The 19,487-nt window shown below is 45.3% G+C and overlaps 1 protein-coding gene, 1 long non-coding RNA gene and 1 pseudogene across 2 annotated transcripts; 1 reads left to right on the forward strand and 2 right to left on the reverse strand.

The window, feature by feature from the left end:
* Positions 1-19,487, reverse strand: part of LOC128347572 (zinc finger protein 850-like) — a 75,683-nt pseudogene that overhangs the window by 35,536 nt on the left and 20,660 nt on the right.
* Positions 4,242-18,878, reverse strand: LOC128347552 (zinc finger and SCAN domain-containing protein 23-like). The gene is made up of 6 exons (XM_053302506.1): positions 18,584-18,878; positions 12,998-13,718; positions 10,532-10,672; positions 9,330-9,809; positions 8,995-9,121; positions 4,242-6,724 (listed from the first exon to the last, which is right to left on the reverse strand). The coding sequence occupies exons 4-6, from the start codon at positions 9,744-9,746 to the stop codon at positions 6,600-6,602; spliced, it is 669 nt and encodes a 222-aa protein (XP_053158481.1). The 5' UTR covers positions 9,747-9,809; positions 10,532-10,672; positions 12,998-13,718; positions 18,584-18,878; the 3' UTR covers positions 4,242-6,599.
* On the forward strand, positions 10,584-19,085 carry LOC128347610 (uncharacterized). The gene is made up of 2 exons (XR_008317608.1): positions 10,584-11,037; positions 11,617-19,085. It is a non-coding gene; the product is annotated as an uncharacterized LOC128347610 (long non-coding RNA).

Consider the following 19,487-nt stretch of genomic DNA (forward strand, 5'->3'; position numbering starts at 1 on the left):
CTCAGGGCCAGGCCAGCCTGCCACCACCACCTCCTCCTTCTTGCGGCCTCCGGGCCGGGCAGGAGCCAGGCCAGTTTGCCACCACCACCATTGTCTCCCATCCCATCGCTATCTCCCAGGCAGCTGCTCTCGTGACAGCCACACATGAGATTAGCGACGGGTATGCCTAGGAGAAATAAATATATAGATATTTCTCTGAGGCATACCCATTGCTAATCTCATGTATGGCAGCTCTTGTGAGAGTTTGAGAGCGAGCTGCCGGCGGGGGAAGAGGAAAGCGGCAGTGCTGGCAGACAAACTTGTTGGCGAGGTGGGAAAGAAAACAGCGGGGGCGGGGGGAGAAAATAGCGGCGACAGGCAAGAGGGAGAACTAGAGGCGCAGATGCTCTGCGCCCGGCCCAGATAGTAAACTTTTATTGTCAGGCGCCCAATAACAAATTGTTCTCTGGGCAGCTCATAACAGAGGTTTAAAATATACAATAAAGACACATAACACATTAAATCATAGCAGACAAAGAAAAGAAAAGAAAATACAAAATACAATGCAAAGCAGCTTAAAAACTCATTTTAAAATTAGTTAAAAATCAGATCAAATCTGAAAACCAAAATTTAAAAGGTCTGGGTGAACAAAAAGATCTCTACCTGATGTCTAAAATAACACTGGAGAGAGGAAGGAATGGTCTTGGCTGAAGGAGAGGAGCACCTGTGACTCCCATAAAGTTGCAAGCATTTTAAACTCCTTTGGGATGCAGAGCATTATGAGAGCCAGAGTTCTCCATGGAAATACTGTTGGTGATAATATGAGGCTGGAAAGGGAATGTATTAATATGCTATCATGTTCCTGATCGTAACTCTGAGAGGGATCTGGAGTTGGAGAAGGAAATTAGGGAGGTGTCAGAGAGAGACAAAGCTGTAATAACGGGTGACTTTAGTTACTCACACATAGACTGGATAAATTCACATGCAGGTAATGACAAAGAGCCCAAATGTCTAGATACACTAAATGACTCTGGCTTGTAACAGCTGGTCACGGGACAGACCGGAGATGAGGCCACCTTGGACTTAATCCTGAGTGTTACTCAGGACCTGCTGTGAGATGTCGGGGACATGGAACCACTAGGGAACAGTGACCATATATGCTCAAATTCAGCATATATGTGAGCAAAGAATTGCCAAGAAGTCTAACATAGATATTTGGGACTTCAGAAGTGCAAACTTATCTGAAGGGAGGAGTTCGGCAAAAGAAAGCTGAGAGGGAAAATTGGGAGGATCAATTTGCTCCAGAATGCATGGAGTTTATTTAAAACCACAATAATAGGAGCCTAGTTAGAATGTAGACGAAAACCAATGAGTTCTTTGCATCTGTCTTCACAGCACAGGAGAATGAGCATATATCCACACATCAACTAAGCTTCCCAAGCCTGGAGGCTGAAGAACTGAGTCATATAGAAGTGGCAAGAGATGATCGTATAAACTGTCTTGACAAATTAAAAGTTAACAAACCTCCAGGGTCATATAGCAATAGCAATAGCAATAGCACTTACATTTATATGCCGCTCTATAGCCAGAGCTCTCTAAGCGGTTTACAATGATTTAGCATATTGCCCCCAACATTCTGGGTACTCATTTTACCGACCTCGGAAGGATGGAAGGCTGAGTCAACCTTGAGCCCCTGGTCAGGATCGAACTTGTAACCTTCTGGTTACAGGGCAGCAGTTTTACCACTGCGCCACCAGGGGCTGGTGGCTATGGCATCCACCTGAAAGTTCTTAAAGAACTCAAATATGGACCAATGAACCGATTCCACACTCTGCAACCACACACCTTCCACGACACTCAATTTTGCTGCCCAGAGCTCCCTTTTGCTGAATAGGTCTCCAATCATCTTCCTTTCAGCACAGAAACACTATAGAGAAAGTATAATCCCCTCCACTAAGCCGCTGAAACTACTAGAACCGTTTCCCCTTCCTGTTCCTTTCCCCCACTTCTCTCAGAGCTGAAACCACAGATGCAGACCAGTTGACTCAATAAAGGCTTTTCTGGCTGCCCTGTAGATTGGACCCCTCCTCACATTTCTTCCATCATTCCCCTCTTGTTTCTCATCCCATGGGGTCATCCCATGAAATTGACTGCCAGGAAATCTAGGACCAACAAACGGAAGCACTTTTTCACACAATGCATAATCAACTGGTGGAATTCTCTGCCACAAGATGTGGTGACAGCCAACAACCTGGAAGGCTTTAAGAAGGGTTCGGATAACTTCATGGAGGAGAGGTCTATCAACGGCTACTAGTTGGAGGGCTATAGGCCACCCCCAGCCTCAGAGGCAGGATGCCTCTAACTATCAGTTGCATGGGAGGAACAGCAGGAGATAGGGCATGCCCTCAATTCCTGCCTGTGGCTTCCAGCGGTATCAGGTGGGCCACTGTGTGAAACAGGATGCTGGACTAGATGGGGCTTGTGTCTGATCCAGCTGGGCTGTTCTTATGTTCTCAGATTTCTCTCCTCTTTACTAACCAAAGTCAGAGTCCTATGACTCTGTAGTGATCAGCCACCCCTCCCTCTAAAGAGTTAACCAGAAGTGAGCCCTGTCTTGACTGACAGACTGGTGAACTCCAGGGCTCAGTCAATCGGCACGCCAGGTGGGTGGGATCTAAAGAGCTGTTGGCAGGAAGAAGAGTGTTAGCGGGGGACATGTGGCAATGAAGGATGGCTGCAGGAAATTGACTCTGCAGGTCCTGGAAAGCTAGGATGGCAGGAAGCTTGAATTCTCAACAGGAGTTTGGTGAGTTCAAGAAAAGGAAGCCTGGGCTTTGGCTTCTGGAAGTTTAGTCTAGGGAAAGGTTTGTTTAGTCAGACTTTGCGTTATAATTTCTGTTTCTTTGGTGTGTGCTTTGTATATCCCTGATACTGCTCTAGTATTGATTACCTGCCATGTAATTAAAATAATTAACACTAGCCTATGCCCATTCTACCTAGGATGTTGAAAAAGGCTCTATAAACATTTAAACATGTATTAATACAACCTTCTTTTGTAATCTTACTGAGAAGCTTTAACTGTATCTAAGAAAGCTAGAAGCCTCAGGCAGAATCAGTCTGTAGTAATTGAATAAAACTGTTTTCTTTAGTTCTTTTCTTTTTACAATTTTCGCCGAGTTGGTTTTTAACTCAGGAAGGGCGGTGGGGAGAGAAGGGGAAGTTCTCTGGTGCAAGCATGTCCTCAGACATTCAGCAGCTATCAGTTTTCTCACCACGTGTAGGCTTGCATTTCTGTACTTATCCAATAATCAAATTAAAGGAAGTCCCATCCCCCCGAATTATCCCACCCCAAGCCCAGAGAATTTCTATAGACCAGGGTTTCTCAAACTTGGGTGCTCAGATGTTTTTGGACTTCAACTCTCATAATCCCCAACCAAAGGCCACTGGGGCTGGGAATTATGGGACTTGAAGTCCAAAAACATCTGAGCACCCAAGTTTGAGAAACCCTGCTATAGACAAAGGGGTGGTGGCAGCAGCAGCAGCCTTGAACCTACCGATAATACAGAAGAGTTTTAAGAGAAGCCTCGCAAGAAAGCTTAGCAGGGATGCTTCAGCATTTCTTTCCCTCACGTGGGTTTGCTCTGAGACAAAGGCTTTAATTCTCTACAGACCCTATTTGCCAAAACAATGGTCAAAACTGCCAACCAACCAGCTCTTATGGGTTGGCCCGGAGCCAAGGAGAATGCCTGCCACCGATGAATGCTGATGACTGGCTCAGATGGCCAGCACAGGAGAGGACCTCTACTCAGTGGTATGCTTCATCTGTGTTAAGCTAATAGAAAGCTCCCAGACACAGCTTCCTAGGTTCCTATATACCTGCAGTAGGTACAAAGCCACCCAATGAGCTTCATCGCTGAAGAGTATCGGGTCCCAGTTCTTCAAGATCTTTAAAACTGAAATAGCACACTGATTCTCTGGCCCACATTTGAACTGAACCCAATTATCTGCACCATGCTCTCATCAACTTCAGCAAACCAGACCCATCTCTGTTTTCACCTTCCAGTCTCCCCTTAAGCGAAAGAGAGGTACCCTTACCCAGAGAGGACACATTCTCATAATTCTCCTCCATGACTGCCCTGTGCAGGGCTCTTTGGTCTGGATCCAGCAGAGCCCACTCCTTCTCCGTGAAATCCACGGTCACCTCCTCAAAGGTCACCAGACCCTGGAAGAAGAAAGAAACATTTCCTCCATCACACAACATTCAAGGGTCCTTTCCTTTCCCAGCACAATCCAAAGGGGTAGTTAATGGGTAGTTAATATAAGCTGTTAAGAGAAGGGCAGGAATGATTCCGCTGCAGGGTCATTAATTATATTTAGATATGTATTATTATTTATTTATTTGATTTATATACAGCCCTTCCAAAAATGGCTCAGCGTGGTTTACATCAAAATAAAAACAAAACAATTAAAATCAAACTATTAAAATCATTTAAACATTACAATTGTTAACATTAAAATACTTTAAAACCAACATTAAATTTTTAAAACCATAAATCTAATTAAAAGCCTGGGCGAATAAATGTGTCCTCAGTGCCTTTTTAAATGTTGCCAGAGATGAGGAGGCTCTTATTTCAACAGGGAGCGCATTCCAAAGCCCAGGGTCAGCAACAGAGAAGGCCCGTTCCCGAGTAGCCACCAAACAAGTTGGCGGCAACCGCAGAGGAACCTCCCCAGATGATCTTAACAGGCGGTGGGGCTCATGGTGAAGAAGAATATACTACTTTTCACAATTTGTACCCCGCCCCAAACTTCCGTCTCTAGGTGGTCAACAACAAAAGGAGCCAGCATGGTGCAGTGGCTAGACTAGTGCTGGACTAGGACCAGGGAGACCCAAGTTCCAATCCCCATTCAGCCATGAAACTAGCTGGGTGACTCTGGGCCAGTCACTTCTCTCTCAGCCTCACCTACTTCACAAGGTTGTTCTGAGGAGAAACCTAAGTATGGAGTACACTGCTCTGGGCTCCTTGGAGGAAGAGCAGGATATAAAATGTAAAAACAAACAAACATAAAAAGAGTTAAAACCCTTAACACAAATTTAAAACCGGAGTCTAGTTAAAATGCTTGGGGGGTGGGAATGTGTCTTTAGAGACTTTTTAAGTTATCAGGGGAGGTTTTTGCAGGAAGGAGTGCATTCCAGAGGCTTGAAGCAGCAACAGAGAAGGCCACACCAGACAAGCTGGTGGCAACTGCTGACGAACCTCTACACATGATCATAATGAGTGACAGAGCTCACTGTGAAGGTGACGTTCTTAAATACCCTGGACTTAAGCTGTTTAGAGCCTTATAGGTTATAACCAGCACCTTCCATTTGCCTGGAAACTTATTAGTAACCAGTGTTCCTTTTAATATGGGAGTCATATGTTCTCTTTTAATATAGGAATAATATGTTCTCTTCGAGATGACCGCAGCACCTGCCACCTTCTGTACCAAACGCACTTTCCAGACTACGTGCAAAGGCAGCCCCATATAGAGGGCATTGCAGTAGTCAAGTCTAGAGCATATGTACTATAATTTTGAAGTCATTTAGCTCAAGAAACTGACACAGCTGGCATATCAGCCAAAACTGTTACAAAACACCTCTGGCCACCGTCTCAACCTGAGACACCAGGGGGAGGCTTGGATGCAAAAGCATCCCCAGACTGTGTACCTGTTCTTTCTGGGGAAGTGTGTACCCCATCCAGAACTGGCAGATCAAAACTGTATTTGGAGTCCCTACCCCACACAATAAGAACCTCCATCTTATCTGGATTCAGTCTCAGTTTGTTGACCAAATCCAGCCCATTACTGCTGCCTCCAGGCAAGCATTTTTTATTATTATTATATATTTATTACATTGCTATACCATCCTATCCAAAAGCTCGGGGGGGTATTATGGAATCATAATGGATTCACCTTTAGGGAGATTATCCCTTTGCTTGATGAAGTTGACATAGATAAATATATTTGAGTGTCATCAGCATATTGAAAACCCTGCACCAAATCTCCTGATTGCCTCTTCCAATGGTTTCATGTAGATGTTAAAGAGCATTGGAGACAGTATGGAGCCCTTCATGTTTGGAAGAACAACAGTCTCCAAGGGACACCATCTGGAATCTGCCGGAGTGGAACCACTGCAAAACAGTGCCTCTCATTCCCATCCCCCTCAGACATTCCAGAAGGATACTGATAGTATCAAAGGCCTCCAAGAGAGCCAAAAGAGTCACACTCCCTCTGTCAATTCCTAGAGGTAGTAATGGGCTGGATGAGGGGTAACAATTTACATAGCAAAAAATAATAATGGTGGGGGAAGGCGCTCCAATTGTTACGAGAGGAAAAGACACAATAGAGTCACCAAGTGCTGCCACAGGAACACACTCAATCCTGGGACAAAGAAGCCAATCTCTGTCCTCCTGTTAAATATCTGAATGCCAACCATTTCAAAGGTTTTTCCTTGCCCAGTTAGGCAGATTAAAGCCTTCACAGCCCTCTCAGCGGTAGTTTTGACAGAGGCCAAAGGAAAAAGAGATGGTTTCACACCATTTCACACCCAGGGGCACCTGGAGCAGACAAAGGTGATCTGTTCATTCCCTGTCCTCCTCCTCCCCCAGTAATCCCTTCCCTACTTGATCTGGTGGCACTGAAGCCTCTTCCACTCCACCAGCAGGAAGAGATGGCCGAGAATCTATTGGATGAGTCATTCTAGTACCTGCGAATCACACAAGAGTGATGGAAAGATGTTGGTGAATGAAACAGACAACACAGAGAGAGAGAGAGAATGAGTATGTGTGTGTGATTATATATATATATATATATATATATATATATATATATATATATATATATAGTCTTCATGTTGGCGTGATGCACAATTCAAAATAAGGATTTTGATGCACATGACAGTTTTGAGTTGAAAACTGCCATAATATATTTTTAAACTGTGGGAGAGACTGGAGAAAAGTGTTCTGCCTGCACGCACACAGCCAAAACAAATATTAAGGGGAGCATGAAAGCAGGGCTAGGAGTTAGATGGCCTCCCTCCATCATGTACATCTGGTAAGAAAAAGGGCGAGCGATGATAGGAAAATGAGGACAGGGAAGGCCTGAGGGGAGAGTTGTAGGGGATGTTCACTCTCTCTAGATGATTTTTTCTTCAAGCAAAGATGCGTAATTCCAGGTGTTCCCCTTCCAGAAAAGGCAGGCAAATGCCTTTTCTGGAGCAGCGAGTCACACAATGGAACAACTTTGCCTCTCATCTGCCCAAACCAGATCTCCTTTCTGGGGACGCTCCTGGCCTCAACCTCTGCATGAGCTCCATTGAGAGCAGAACTATAGAAAACCCATACAGACATGACAAAAACTTTTGATGGAGGCACAGAAGTGCATTTCAGAGGGTCAGGAGTGTGTGGAAGGTCTCTTTCCCGCAGGCCAAATCCTCCAACTTGGGGGGCAGGAATCTACACAGATCATACACACTTATCTGCCCCAATAATCTAGGGAGTGAATGGCATTCACTTCCTAAAAGCCTGCGTACAGGCATGGACTGGATGAGGGATAACAAATTGAAGCTGAATCCAAGCAAGGTGGAGGTGCCCATTATGGGGGATTGGAATTTAAGGGATGAGTTAGATCTTTCCGTGCTTGATAGGGTTACACTCCCCCATAAGGAACAGGTACGCAGCTTGGGAGTGCTCTTAGTTCCAGGCTAAGTTCCCTGGTATCTGAGGTGGAGACTATGGCCAGGAGCGCTTTCTATCAACTTTGGCTGATTCGACAGCTGCATCCATCTCTTGAAGAGAACAGTCTCAAAACAGTGGTGCATCAGTGGGTAACCTCCAGGCTCAACTATTGCAATGCGCTCTACGTGGGGCTGCCTTTGTACATAGTTCGGAAACTTCAGTTAGTTCAAAATGCGGCAGTCAGGCTGGCTCTGGGCTAACCTAGAGAGACCATATTATGCCTGTTTTAAAACAGTTGCATTGGCTATCAATATGTTTCTGGACAAAATACAAAGTGCAAAATACATGGCTTTTACCTTTAAAGCCATGAATGGCTGGCTATCTTAGAGAGCGCCTTCTTCTGTATGATCCCCATCACACGTTGAGGTCATCTGGAGAGGTCCGTCTCCAGATACCACCCGTACATCTGATGGTGACTCAGAGCCAGGCCTTCTCTGTAGCTGTTCCTGGCCTATGGAATACACTACCTGGCAGATATCCACAGTTTAAGCTCACTGTTGACCTTTAAGAGAGCCCTAAAAACTTATTTGTTTGGCCTGGTCCTCCAAGGTTTTAGATTGTTTTTAAATATTTTAATTGTTTTTAAATGGATTTGAATTGTTTTAAAATTGTTTATATATTGTTTTAAGCAGTGTGTTTTAAATAGTGTTTGTTGTTATGTCTTTTAAAACTTGTTGTGCACCACCCAGAGCCTTTGGATGGGGCAGTTTATAAATGTAATAAATTAATAACATAATATTTTTTTCCTCCGCACACTCTCCTGCTCTCAATATTTTAAGAGCACCATTATAGAAAATCAGATTCCCCCCCCCAAAAAATCGAGAAGACACATAAGTGCATATTAGGGGAGAACATGTCCAATGCATCTCTCCTTCACCTAACCCCAGGGGTACAGCAGTAGGAGAGCTGTTGGGAACACTGGCCCACCCCAGGCTGTCATCAGGAAAGAGAGACTGTTGGGAAAGATGCCAGCCTGGAGAATTTATGATTTCCAATAATGATTCATTGTTTACACACGTTTTCTGTTTTTGTACACATTTATTTCTAAGCTCCATGCAATAAAATGTGTCTCCGCAGAGTCTCTGCAGATACAGGTGCGGATATATAAATCCTGAAACACTTTACATAAAATTTGCAAGGGGCTAGAAGGCAGCATCCTCTTCAAATGGACTCAACATGTATTTTGATGACATTTGAGCAAGAGGGAGATCGAAAGGATGTCTGACCCATTGCTCCTTACCCAGCCAGGTGGCAGCTCGGCCAACTTCCTGTGAGGTCCACCTGGATAGCGGCCTCTGCTTGGCATCCAATGGAGCCCTCTCTGCCTCAGAGAAATCAGGAGATGCTTCAGACAACGGTCCTGGAAACTGAAAGAGATCCCAGACAGGGGACAGGGAGAGGAAGAGATTAGGATGGCGAATGGTGTAGAACAAGGCCTGAGGAGGAGTCGGCTGGGAGAGTCAGCTCCTCGAGGGATTCTCCAGTTGCCTTTTTGGACAACTAGTGGCTTCCTCCAGGATCACCTGGCTCACATTCTAGGCCTGTTGCAACGCCCAGGATGAACCGCTCTCTCACCTGTTGCTTTCCCTGCTGCTTCTTCTCCTCTGCCTGGCTCAGGAGGAAACCTTCTGCCAGGGCCACCGCCTGCGAACTGGTCTCTGCTCCACATTCCCTGACCCAGCTCTCCATCTTCGGGGGTAAGGTGGACAGGAACTGCTCCAGGACCACCAGGTCCAGGATCTGATTTTTCGTGTGTCTTTCTGGCATCAGCCACTGACGGCAAAGATTATGCAGCTGGCTGCAAATCTCTCGGGGCCCCTTGGCATCCTGGCAGCAGAACTGCCTGAAGCGCTGGCATTGTACATCTGGGCTCAGGTTGCCTTCGCTCAAGATCTTCTGTGTGGTCCTTTCCCAGAATCCTCCACTGCTCACAGCCTGGGTGGCATCAGGGCCATTTCCTGCATAGAGGCCAGCAAAAGTTTTCTTTCCCATCTTCAGTCAGTCTGTTAGGCTGAAGGTTTCTGACAGCCAGATTCCACCTCGTGGACCTTTTTTCTATTTGTACAAAAAAGAGACAAATGCCAGGAGTCAAAGAGAAACTAGAGAAGGAAAGGGAGGGGAGTGGGGCAGAGAACAAAGCCTTCAGTGCAATGCAGCCTCCATTTCTTTGGTTGAACTCCAAGAACTCCCAAGCCTTCCTCCTCCTCTGGGCTTTCTTTCAGCCCCCTCACCCCACAGCTGCACTTGTTTACTCTCTTTCCTCTCCAACACTCCCAGTCCAGACCTCTCTCTCCTTTATCCCTCCACTTGAGGAGGGATTGTAGCTCAGTGGTTTCTTTGGCCAAGTCCCAAGTAGACAATCCTGAGCTAGATGGACCAGAGCTTTGACTCAGAAGGCAACTCCATCAATGTTCTTCAGCTGCCTCTTAGGGCACATGAAAATCCGCTTGAAGCAGAACTGAGTCAACCCAGGGGAGCTCCTGGCTACTGAAAAGAGGGAAGAACCCCGCCTCTCTGCCCCAAACTGGGGAATATGAGAGGGTTGAGCAACACAGAGCATCTTCCGATGGGGTGAAGGGAACAGGGGTGGGGAGTTCAAGGTTCTTCCCAGGTCTACCTCAACAGAGCTCAAACTTGCTCCTCTACGCCGAGCCCCACTTTGTTCTCTCCCCTCCTGCTGCGCCCCCCCCCCCATTCCTTGACCACTTGGTATTTCCCACCAGCCCTCCCCGGGTCCCATCCGGGTTCCCTCCCTCCAAACACAGGGCGGGACTCACTCAGCAGTTCGCCCTCACCCCGCAAGGGTTGAGAAGTTGCACCCCACGCCACGCCGCGAGAGCTTCACTTCCTCCTTGAACGGGCTTCAGGCAGCAGCTCCGGATTTTAGTCCATGCAGCAGCATTCCCAGCTAGGCAACCCTAAAGCGGATCCAACAGGAAATCACAAGGGGTGCCTGCCCAGCCCAGCATAGCTGTAGCCTAGCATGAAAAGCTGCACACACTGAAATCCGGAGCAGTGAATTTGGGGACACGTAGTTCCGTGAGTGACTACAACGATCGATCCGCTCATGCAACGAACTACATGTCCCAACATGCACTGCTCTGGATTTTGGTACCTGCTTGCACTTCAAGGTAGGCTCCACCTCTGGAGGGAGGGGGGAATTGCACTTTCAAAACACGAGCAGCTGCAGGGAAGGAATGCACAGTAGTTTGGGGGAAAGCAGTCCCCGTCTGGCAGCCGCAAAGGGAGGATGCCGTCTGTTGTCTTCTGCTCCCAGAGACGGGTGAGGGAAGGCAGGGAAAGGGCGGAGGATGGGAAGTGCGCCCAGGAAGGCTGCAGCGAGAGAGACTAGAGTGGGGAGGGATTTTAATAGTGGCTCGTCCTCCTCACTGCTTCCAGCGCGACCCACTTGCTCCTCGCCCCCATAAAGGTCAAGTGTGCCTGGTGTCGATTTAGACTCCTGGCGCCCACAGAGCCCCGTGGTTGTCCTTGGCAGAATACAGGAGGGGTGTACCATTGCCTCCTCTCTGCACCGTGTGAGATGATGCCTTTCAGCATCTTCCTGTATCGCTGCTGCCCAATACTAGCGGGTATTCGAACCGGCAACCTTCTGCTTGTTAGTCAAACTGCCACTACTCCTCACTGCCACTACTCCCTGGAATTTTCACAGGGGGTTTCAGCTCACCCTGGCAGCCCGATTTGCCCCTCTGCACCTAGTAAGAACATGTTCTACTGGATCAGGCCCAAGGCCCATCTAGTCCAGCATCCTGTTTCACACAGTGGCCCCCGCCCCCCGCTGGAAGCCTACAGCTTCCAAGTGGCTGTTCCAGTACACTGAGGCACCTCCTGTCATCTCCTGCAGACCCATCACTCTTCTTTCTACTACGCATCCGTAGCCAACACAGAGGACAATGTTGGGATTTCAGAAGCTGTCTGGAGGAGACCAGAAGCAGACAGACAGCACCTGGGTGAGGGAAGCCTCCTCCAGATCCCCTCCCCTCTGTGATCTGCTCTTTCTATTATTCATTTTTATTCTCACAATATGTTTTTTAAAATGTGCAACCAAATACAATATTCAGTTAAGGGGGGGGCAGTTATCAAAGAACATTGGAGCATGCAAAAGTTGTATGTTGTCAGAGAGAAAGAGGGAAAATGAGAAAGGGAGTAGTCCAGGCTCCTCTAGAACCCGCACTGTGTCTGTTTTGCCCCTCATTGCCAAAAATGCTCCTCGCAGTACATGGCAGCTTCCTATATTCCTAGAGCCTGGACTGCAATGTGGAGAGGAGGAAGCTCTAAACCAGCTTGTAAAAAGCTTATCTTGTGGGTCAGTTGTCTGCAAGACCCGTGTGTTTGAAAATTTCTCTGTAACAGCACTTTTTCCAGTCCTGCTGGGGAAGATGCAGCTATGGAAAGTTTCCCTTGAATGCTTTAGTACACAAATAGAAAAATGGCGGGTGGGGGGAGTTGAACTACTGGTATTGGGAGGAGAGCAAGTATGCAATTACTTTCCAGATATGAGCTACATATTCCATACAGTACTTCTCTATACTTGCTGCATGGTATTGATGTGAATTTGGTTCGTCCCTGGGTCCGCCTTTTAGTCAATCAAACAGACGCAGTGGGAATCATTTAGAGGCTTTTATTGCTACTGCAGTTTTAGCAATAGGTAATCAGTAGGCTCACGCTCTTAAACTGATTACAGTTTGGTTACAGGCGCATCTTACATTTATACAAACAATCTGAATGATGCTGACACCCTAGACATAGTATACGTGCCAATAAAATGGTGGACTAAGTATCTAGTACGCATGCGAATGATTCATTGTTCATCTGGTGATTACTCCTTATTTGGTTAAATCCTGTCAGCAAAGAACAGTGAGAACCTTGTGAGAACCAAGTTTCTTAGATACAATTTAGTGGAGAGAGATAACGACATTGATCATGAGAGGCAGTGATGTCCCTGAGCTGGGCTGGGGTTACTTTAAGTTAGAATGAGGTTTTCTAAGTAAAATGGAGTTGCTTTGGTTTTCTAAACACATCAGTGTCTGTGTGTGTAAATCCAACTAGGACGCCTTTTCAACTCTGCTAACTGAGCAAAGAGGCACCTTTTTATAGTGGTTGATATAACCCGGGACCCCAATTCCCATAAAACTACATTTAACACAGAACAACACTACATACAGGCCCAACGCCTGAACCTAAGCACAACCATTTCGTGACCAAATATTAAACTCTTAAGTTACCTTTAGAATATAGTTGGGCCCACAGGCCCTCTCTTCCCTTCCTTTCTTCACACCAGAGCTGTCTCTGAACCTTTGGAATGTAAATTAGAATTGCTAGCTTCACTCCTCCTCTGCGCACATCCTAGCCTTGGAGATAAGGAAGTGCTAGCCATACAGATGTAGGAAAACAATTGTTACAAGAGGAAAACAATTGTTACAAGAGCATAGCCAAAGGCATTAAGAGTGAAACTGTGACTAAAAGGGTTGATCAACATCTGAGACCACCAAATGCCAATTACCATGTCAATAGTTTGTTGTTTGATGTCAACTGGAGATTGATCTACGTATGTAATTGCTAAAGTGTCCTCTTTCAATGTATTGCTATGTCATAGATGGGTAGAACAAAGAACTTAGAAATGTATAAATAGTTCCTTAAAGCTCTGTATCCCTTCACAACTGATTTGGGCGCTGCCTTGCCCCGTTGTCTTACTGATCTGCAGAAGTAAAAACGATCAAAACTTTTCCGCTGTGTGGAATCAATTATTGGCGTCAGATACCACCCAGACAAAGAACCGGATTTTCAGTGTATCAATTTGGTGCGTTGGCCGGGAAAGTGGGGAGCGGGCAAAGCACCAGCTTCCCCAGTCTGGGAGCAGAGGGGCCGACCGAGGAATCCACGGGACTCCGGAACCAGCGCGCACCGGTCATCTTCACCGAGGTACGAACTCCCACTCGCTGCAAACTGGTGACGCAAGCAAAACGGAGAAGTGAGTATATTGGTTGATAGAGCGACCGAAGGACCGTAGAGGGTCAAGGGAATGGCACGAGGTAAGGCCCACAGGCTGAGGGGGGAGGGTGATTGTGCACCCGAAAGGCGGGCAGTCCAGTAGAGTGGGCGTGCCCCTCCCGTAGAAGCCACGGGCACTGTGTCGAGCGCTCAGAGTAAGGAAAGGGAAGTAAAACGGTGTACACCATTGCAATATGTCCTAGATAATTGGAAGCAATTTGGCAAGGGTTCTCTAGAGAAGAAAATTTTGGTTAAATTATTGTACAGAAATTTGGCCCTTTTTACAAATTAGAATCTGACTTAAAATGACCACAAGAAGGTACCATACATCCAGAGGTTGTTTTGAAACTGTTAAGATTTTGTATAAATGCATGTAAAGTAGATGATTTTAGGTATGCTCAATGTTTTGTTAAACTATGTGATGATGAGAGTGTGAGAAAGAAATGTGTTTTGGGAATGATTGTTAACTACTGTACAGACTAAGAAGGTTTCATTTGTATACCCTGAATGTTGTCCACTCCCCTATGCGCCAGCTCTACCGCTACGTGGAGCTCCCCCTCCTTTTCATTCCTCCCCGCCAGCTTCTTCCGCACCATCAGGGCAAGAAGGCATCCTGCACCATCCCAGTGTGGGAAGGCCAGGCACGATACCCCCTTGCTCAGTGGCCACTCAAAGGGCGAGTGTATATAAAATATATGATCCTAAGGTTATTGTGCTGTACAAAAGCTGTTGCTTTTTTGGATTGTATAGAGATATAGCTCTTAGATAAAAGTATGGTTTAGTAGCTGCAACTGATGTGTAAACAGAAAGGACTTCTAATGAATACTCTGAACATGTATATTTTGCCCCTCACCAACCTCAATCTGCTCAGAGGTTGGACCCAGCCGCTCTTAATATTACCCAAGAGCTGCCTGACAAAGGGGTGCCAAGCAAAACCATTTGTCAATAACAAAGCAAGATCAGGAAAAGGCATGCTTAAACGCACGCGGTTCCCAACACCACCCATTTCCCTGGCCACCCTAGTTAGAACACCAGAGCTTGGGGGTAAGGCAAAAGGTTCTGAAGAAGAAGAAGGGAAAGAAGGGGACCCCCACACTATTTTTGGAGCAAGGCCCACGCCAGCTCAAACAAGGACCACAACCCAAGACACTCGAGAAAAGGAAGGGACAGGAGCTTCGAGAGGCTTTTACCGACTAGCCACTGAAGGTGACCTATCCCCAATCCCTGTTTCACTATTAGAACCCAAGATCAGATCAGAAGCGCCTCCAAATCTCAGAAACTACAAGGCTCTTATATTACAAGCCTTGAACCCTGCCCAGAGGAGCACCAGCCATCAGGGAATCCACCTACTGAATCCCCAGCTAAGCGTTTAGAATGCTTAACTCATTAGAACTAAGCTGCAAAGTTTGAAGGGGGGGGCAGGGCTCTTCCCCCCTGCATTGGCGGAAGAAAGCTGACAGAAGTGTTTAAAGGGAGAGAGTAGGAGCAGAAGGAAAAAGGAATGTGTAAAGGAAGAAGGCGATAAGGGTGGAGGCACAGATCTTAGATGGTAAATATGCGAAAGAACGGAAAAGTAGAGGTGTGAAGGCATATTGGATGTTTAAAGAAGGTATGAGAAGTGGAAAAAGATACTTGGGACCTGCAAGGCAACGCCTGGGTCCAAATAAATGCAGGAAAACCGGTCATTGACACCGTGAATGTGAATGGGTATTACACCCATGGGAACGGAATGCATTGGAACCTCGTCCATTGAGCGATCCGGGAACCATGCAGGGGGAAGAGTGACCCAGCCCCCATTATCCCCACTCTCAGACCATGTAATTCAGCAAAGAGCCACCCCCTTTTCTCCAAAATGAAATCCAGCCTGGCTTGGGCTGAGAACAGACTTTTCACCAAGCCATCTCACTTCAAGGGCTTTGGCAGAATCTAACAAAGAAGAACCAAGATTGTGAAGGGGGGTGAGTCAAAGTGATTTTATGTTGTAACTAACTACTGAAATTTTCCTGAAGAAGTTCTTTGAAGATTGCCTTGTGAAGTGAAGAAAAGAAATAAGGAGCGGGGCAAGCCTATGAAGAAAAGGGAACCTGTGTCATACCCTTGCTCTCTTACCCACACGCAGCCCCCAAAGGGAATTAGTTAGAAGCTAGCACATTAGAGCTAGCCAGAGGAACAAGTTTTGCTTTAAATGAACTTGCTTTGTCAGAATGAGGCACCAGCTATGAAAAGTGTGTTGTGTTAAAATTATGGTTTAAGTGTTTTTGGAACCTCATTATGGATAAAGGAATGACATCTTGTAAGGAGAAAGTTACCATCTATAATCCATAGCTTTAAACAGAATTTTTATGTATGTGTACACTTGTGTTTTATATGTTTGTCTTTGCCTAGGCCTCTCTTATAACCTGTAATACTTTCAGGTTTATCCTTGTTAAAGATGGATCCAACTCCGTTTTAGGAATCCAGATTCTCTCTTCTTTAATATCTATGGTTGAATCTTCTTCCTGAGTAAGCTTGTCTTACGCCTATAAATCTTTCTGAGTCTTTCCCCTTGTTATGGAATCAAACCTCAGTCTTGAGAGTCTTTTTCGTGTTGTTTTGGCTTCATTAACTAATAGATGTATTAGAACTTGGTTGAATATGTATACCTTATGAATTTTATACTGGGACTCAAACCTTTCTCTACAAATCGTGAAAACCAGCTAACCTACCTCTGTTAAACCAATCTATATCTGTTTAAGGATCCAGAAATTTCTTTTTAGTGTTTGTGATTGGATTCTGACCCAACCCCTGACTATGTAATAATGCAATTGGGATTCCCTCTCTTAATGGGAGATACAGATACTGCCATTTCATTCTTCTACCGTTTTGAAAAGATTTTTGCCAAAACCTTTTCAACCTCTGGTTTACTGCCCTTGTGGCTCCTGGAAACTAATATCTATGTTCTTTTCTATTGTTCATTACCAGGAAAGAACTCATTTCCCAGTACTGCCTTACGGATACAAGCTGTGAGGTTACTTGAGTAATGGTTAAAACCTAGAATCTTAAAAGCTGAGCTCGTTGTTTTTAAATGTAGTCCCTTTTTGACTATTCTTATGTGTTACTACTGATCCCATTTATGTCTATTAACTATATTTGTTCTGACCTTTGTCTTTCTGCTGACCAGCAGATGTAATACCAGTTGTATGTATGAGCCCCTGGTGGCGCAGTGGTAAAACTGCCGCCCTGTAACCAGAAGGTTACAAGTTTGATCCTGACCAGGGGCTCAAGGTTGACTCAGCCTTCCATCCTTCCGAGGTCGGTAAAATGAGTACCCAGAATGTTGGGGGCAAAATGCTAAATCATTGTAAACCGCTTAGAGAGCTTCCAGCTATAGAGCGGTATATAAATGTAAGTGCTATTGCTATGTACCCTATGCCTTGCAAACTTTAGAATTTGCTGTGAGTTACTAAACCGTTATTTACCTTTTCCAAGGTTGCAGCTGGAACCATTCCTAGCCCTGCCTTGGAAATATTGCCAAGAGGAGGAGGAGCCGGAGTCCTCCCACAGGCTCCTCTCTCACAAGACTATACAATCTTGTCTAAATTTCTCTCACTCTCAAAGTAATAGGTAATAGGTGGTTACCAGGACTTGGGTATAATCCGATCAGATTAAAGGCCCCAGAAGAGGAAGCAGAACACGGAGAAGTGGAAACAGAGGACGACCAGAACAGCCAAAATCCTGCCACGAGGGAGGACACCCTAGAACGCTGAAGATAAGAAACCCTGAACTAGCCAGAGACTCTATATCAAACGGACAAAGGGGGGCAGATTGGGTCTTGAGTTACTGCAATATGCACCCCGTCATGGGACCTTTCACTATGTATGCTTGTTTAATGTATTGTCTGATTTACTTAACTTTTCTACCTAATTATGCTCAAGAAGGGTGGGAAGGCAATAGCCTCGTTCAAATGTACCAGTCTGCCTTAGAAACCTTTGGAAGACATGCTGCAGACAAGTCCTGCTTGCTGCCCCTGCCTCATCTCTTAATATAGAGATGCCAGGAGCTGGGAGCTTTACACCTACATATGGGTTAGCAAAAACTTGTAATGACATCTATGCTTTGTACCAATTTATTAAGAAACTGTCTATGTCTCTGGAATCACTTGTAAATGGAACTGTCACACCAAGTCCAGCTGCACGAGCTAAGACCTCCTTAGTGTTCCAAAGGACCACCATGTAAGAGACTCTGGCTCCAGATTCCATGCTCCTGAGCCAAGCAGGTGTTTGTAAATTTTTGAATCAAGCTTGCTGTATGTACGTTGCTAAAATAGGGCACCCTGAAACACCATCACACAATTTTCCGTAGTGGCACACAGAAACTTCCTCTCGCTATATAGAGAGTGAGGAAATCTATAGAATGTATTTACAAGTAATTTTATGCTTATATATAATCTGCTCATGGCTCATTCTGATTATGCTTTGCTCTCCAAATTAGGAATGCTTCTTCTCGTTTAGTACATATCACAAGCCATAACCCACTTATTGCCAGATACTTCATGAAAACAATAGTAACAGGCTGCTAAAAACAAAGGTAAAACAACCAGAAAACAAACACAAAGAAGGAAACTACAGGTATGAGTTTATGTGAATTGTGAGAGAATCAAGAAGATGTTGAAGCAGCGAATTCCTGTAAGGAGGAATTCTGGCTTCAAAGGGGGGTCTGATATAACCCGGGACCCCAATTCCCATAAAACTACATTTAACACAGAACAACACTACATACAGGCCCAACGCCTGAACCTAAGCACAACCATTTCGTGACCAAATATTAAACTCTTAAGTTACCTTTAGAATATAGTTGGGCCCACAGGCCCTCTCTTCCCTTCCTTTCTTCACACCAGAGCTGTCTCTGAACCTTTGGAATGTAAATTAGAATTGCTAGCTTCACTCCTCCTCTGCGCACATCTTAGCCTTGGAGATAAGGAAGTGCTAGCCATACAGACTGTAGGAAAACAATTGTTACAAGAGGAAAACAATTGTTACAAGAGCATAGCCAAAGCCAATAAGAGTGAAACTGTGACTAAAAGGGTTGATCAATATCTGAGACCACCAAATGCCCATTACCATGTCAATAGTTTGTTGTTTGATGTCAACTGGAGATTGATCTACGTATGTAATTGCTAAAGTGTCCTCTTTCAATGTATTGCTATGTCATAGATGGGTAGAACAAAGAACTTAGAAATGTATAAATAGTTCCTTAAAGCTCTGTATCCCTTCACAACTGATTTGGGCGCTGCCTTGCCCCGTTGTCTTACTGATCTGCAGAAGTAAAAACGATCAAAACTTTTCCGCTGTGTGGGATCAATTATTGGCGTCAGATACCACCCAGACAAAGAACCGGATTTTCGATATATCATGGTGATTCTCTTTATTGAGTAGAAGGAGAACAACTGACCCTATCCAACCCCAGTGGCTGTTGCTGGTGTCTAACATCTTTCTTTTTAAGATTATGAGCCCTTTGGGGTTAGGGAGCCATTTTATTTATTAATATTCCCTATGTAAACTGCTTCAGGAACTTGTGCTAAAGAGCTCAGCTGTATATAAGTATTCATCATCAGTGTTGTATTTATTATCATGTGAATTCCTCATCATATCAGTTAGTGACTCTCTTCTCTGGGGGCTCAGATTTTCCCTCACTTTGCAATCCTTCGGATCAAACCATTGATTGATCAGGCAACCCTTTAATATG

This window comes from Hemicordylus capensis, chromosome 2, assembly GCF_027244095.1.
Source record: "Hemicordylus capensis ecotype Gifberg chromosome 2, rHemCap1.1.pri, whole genome shotgun sequence".
Lineage (NCBI taxonomy): Eukaryota > Metazoa > Chordata > Lepidosauria > Squamata > Cordylidae > Hemicordylus > Hemicordylus capensis.

What these genes read in the sequence shown, in the direction of transcription:
- LOC128347552 (XM_053302506.1), bottom strand. Translation starts at nt 9,746, where the DNA reads ATGGGAAAGAAAACTTTTGCTGGCCTCTATGCAGGAAATGGCCCTGAT. An exon ending in AGCAGCAGGGAAAGCAACAG is followed by an intron (nt 9,122 to 9,329) that starts GTGAGAGAGCGG and finishes GATCTCTTTCAG; the next exon opens with TTTCCAGGACCGTTGTCTGA. An exon ending in CCGAGCTGCCACCTGGCTGG is followed by an intron (nt 6,725 to 8,994) that starts GTAAGGAGCAAT and finishes TGTGATTCGCAG; the next exon opens with GTACTAGAATGACTCATCCA.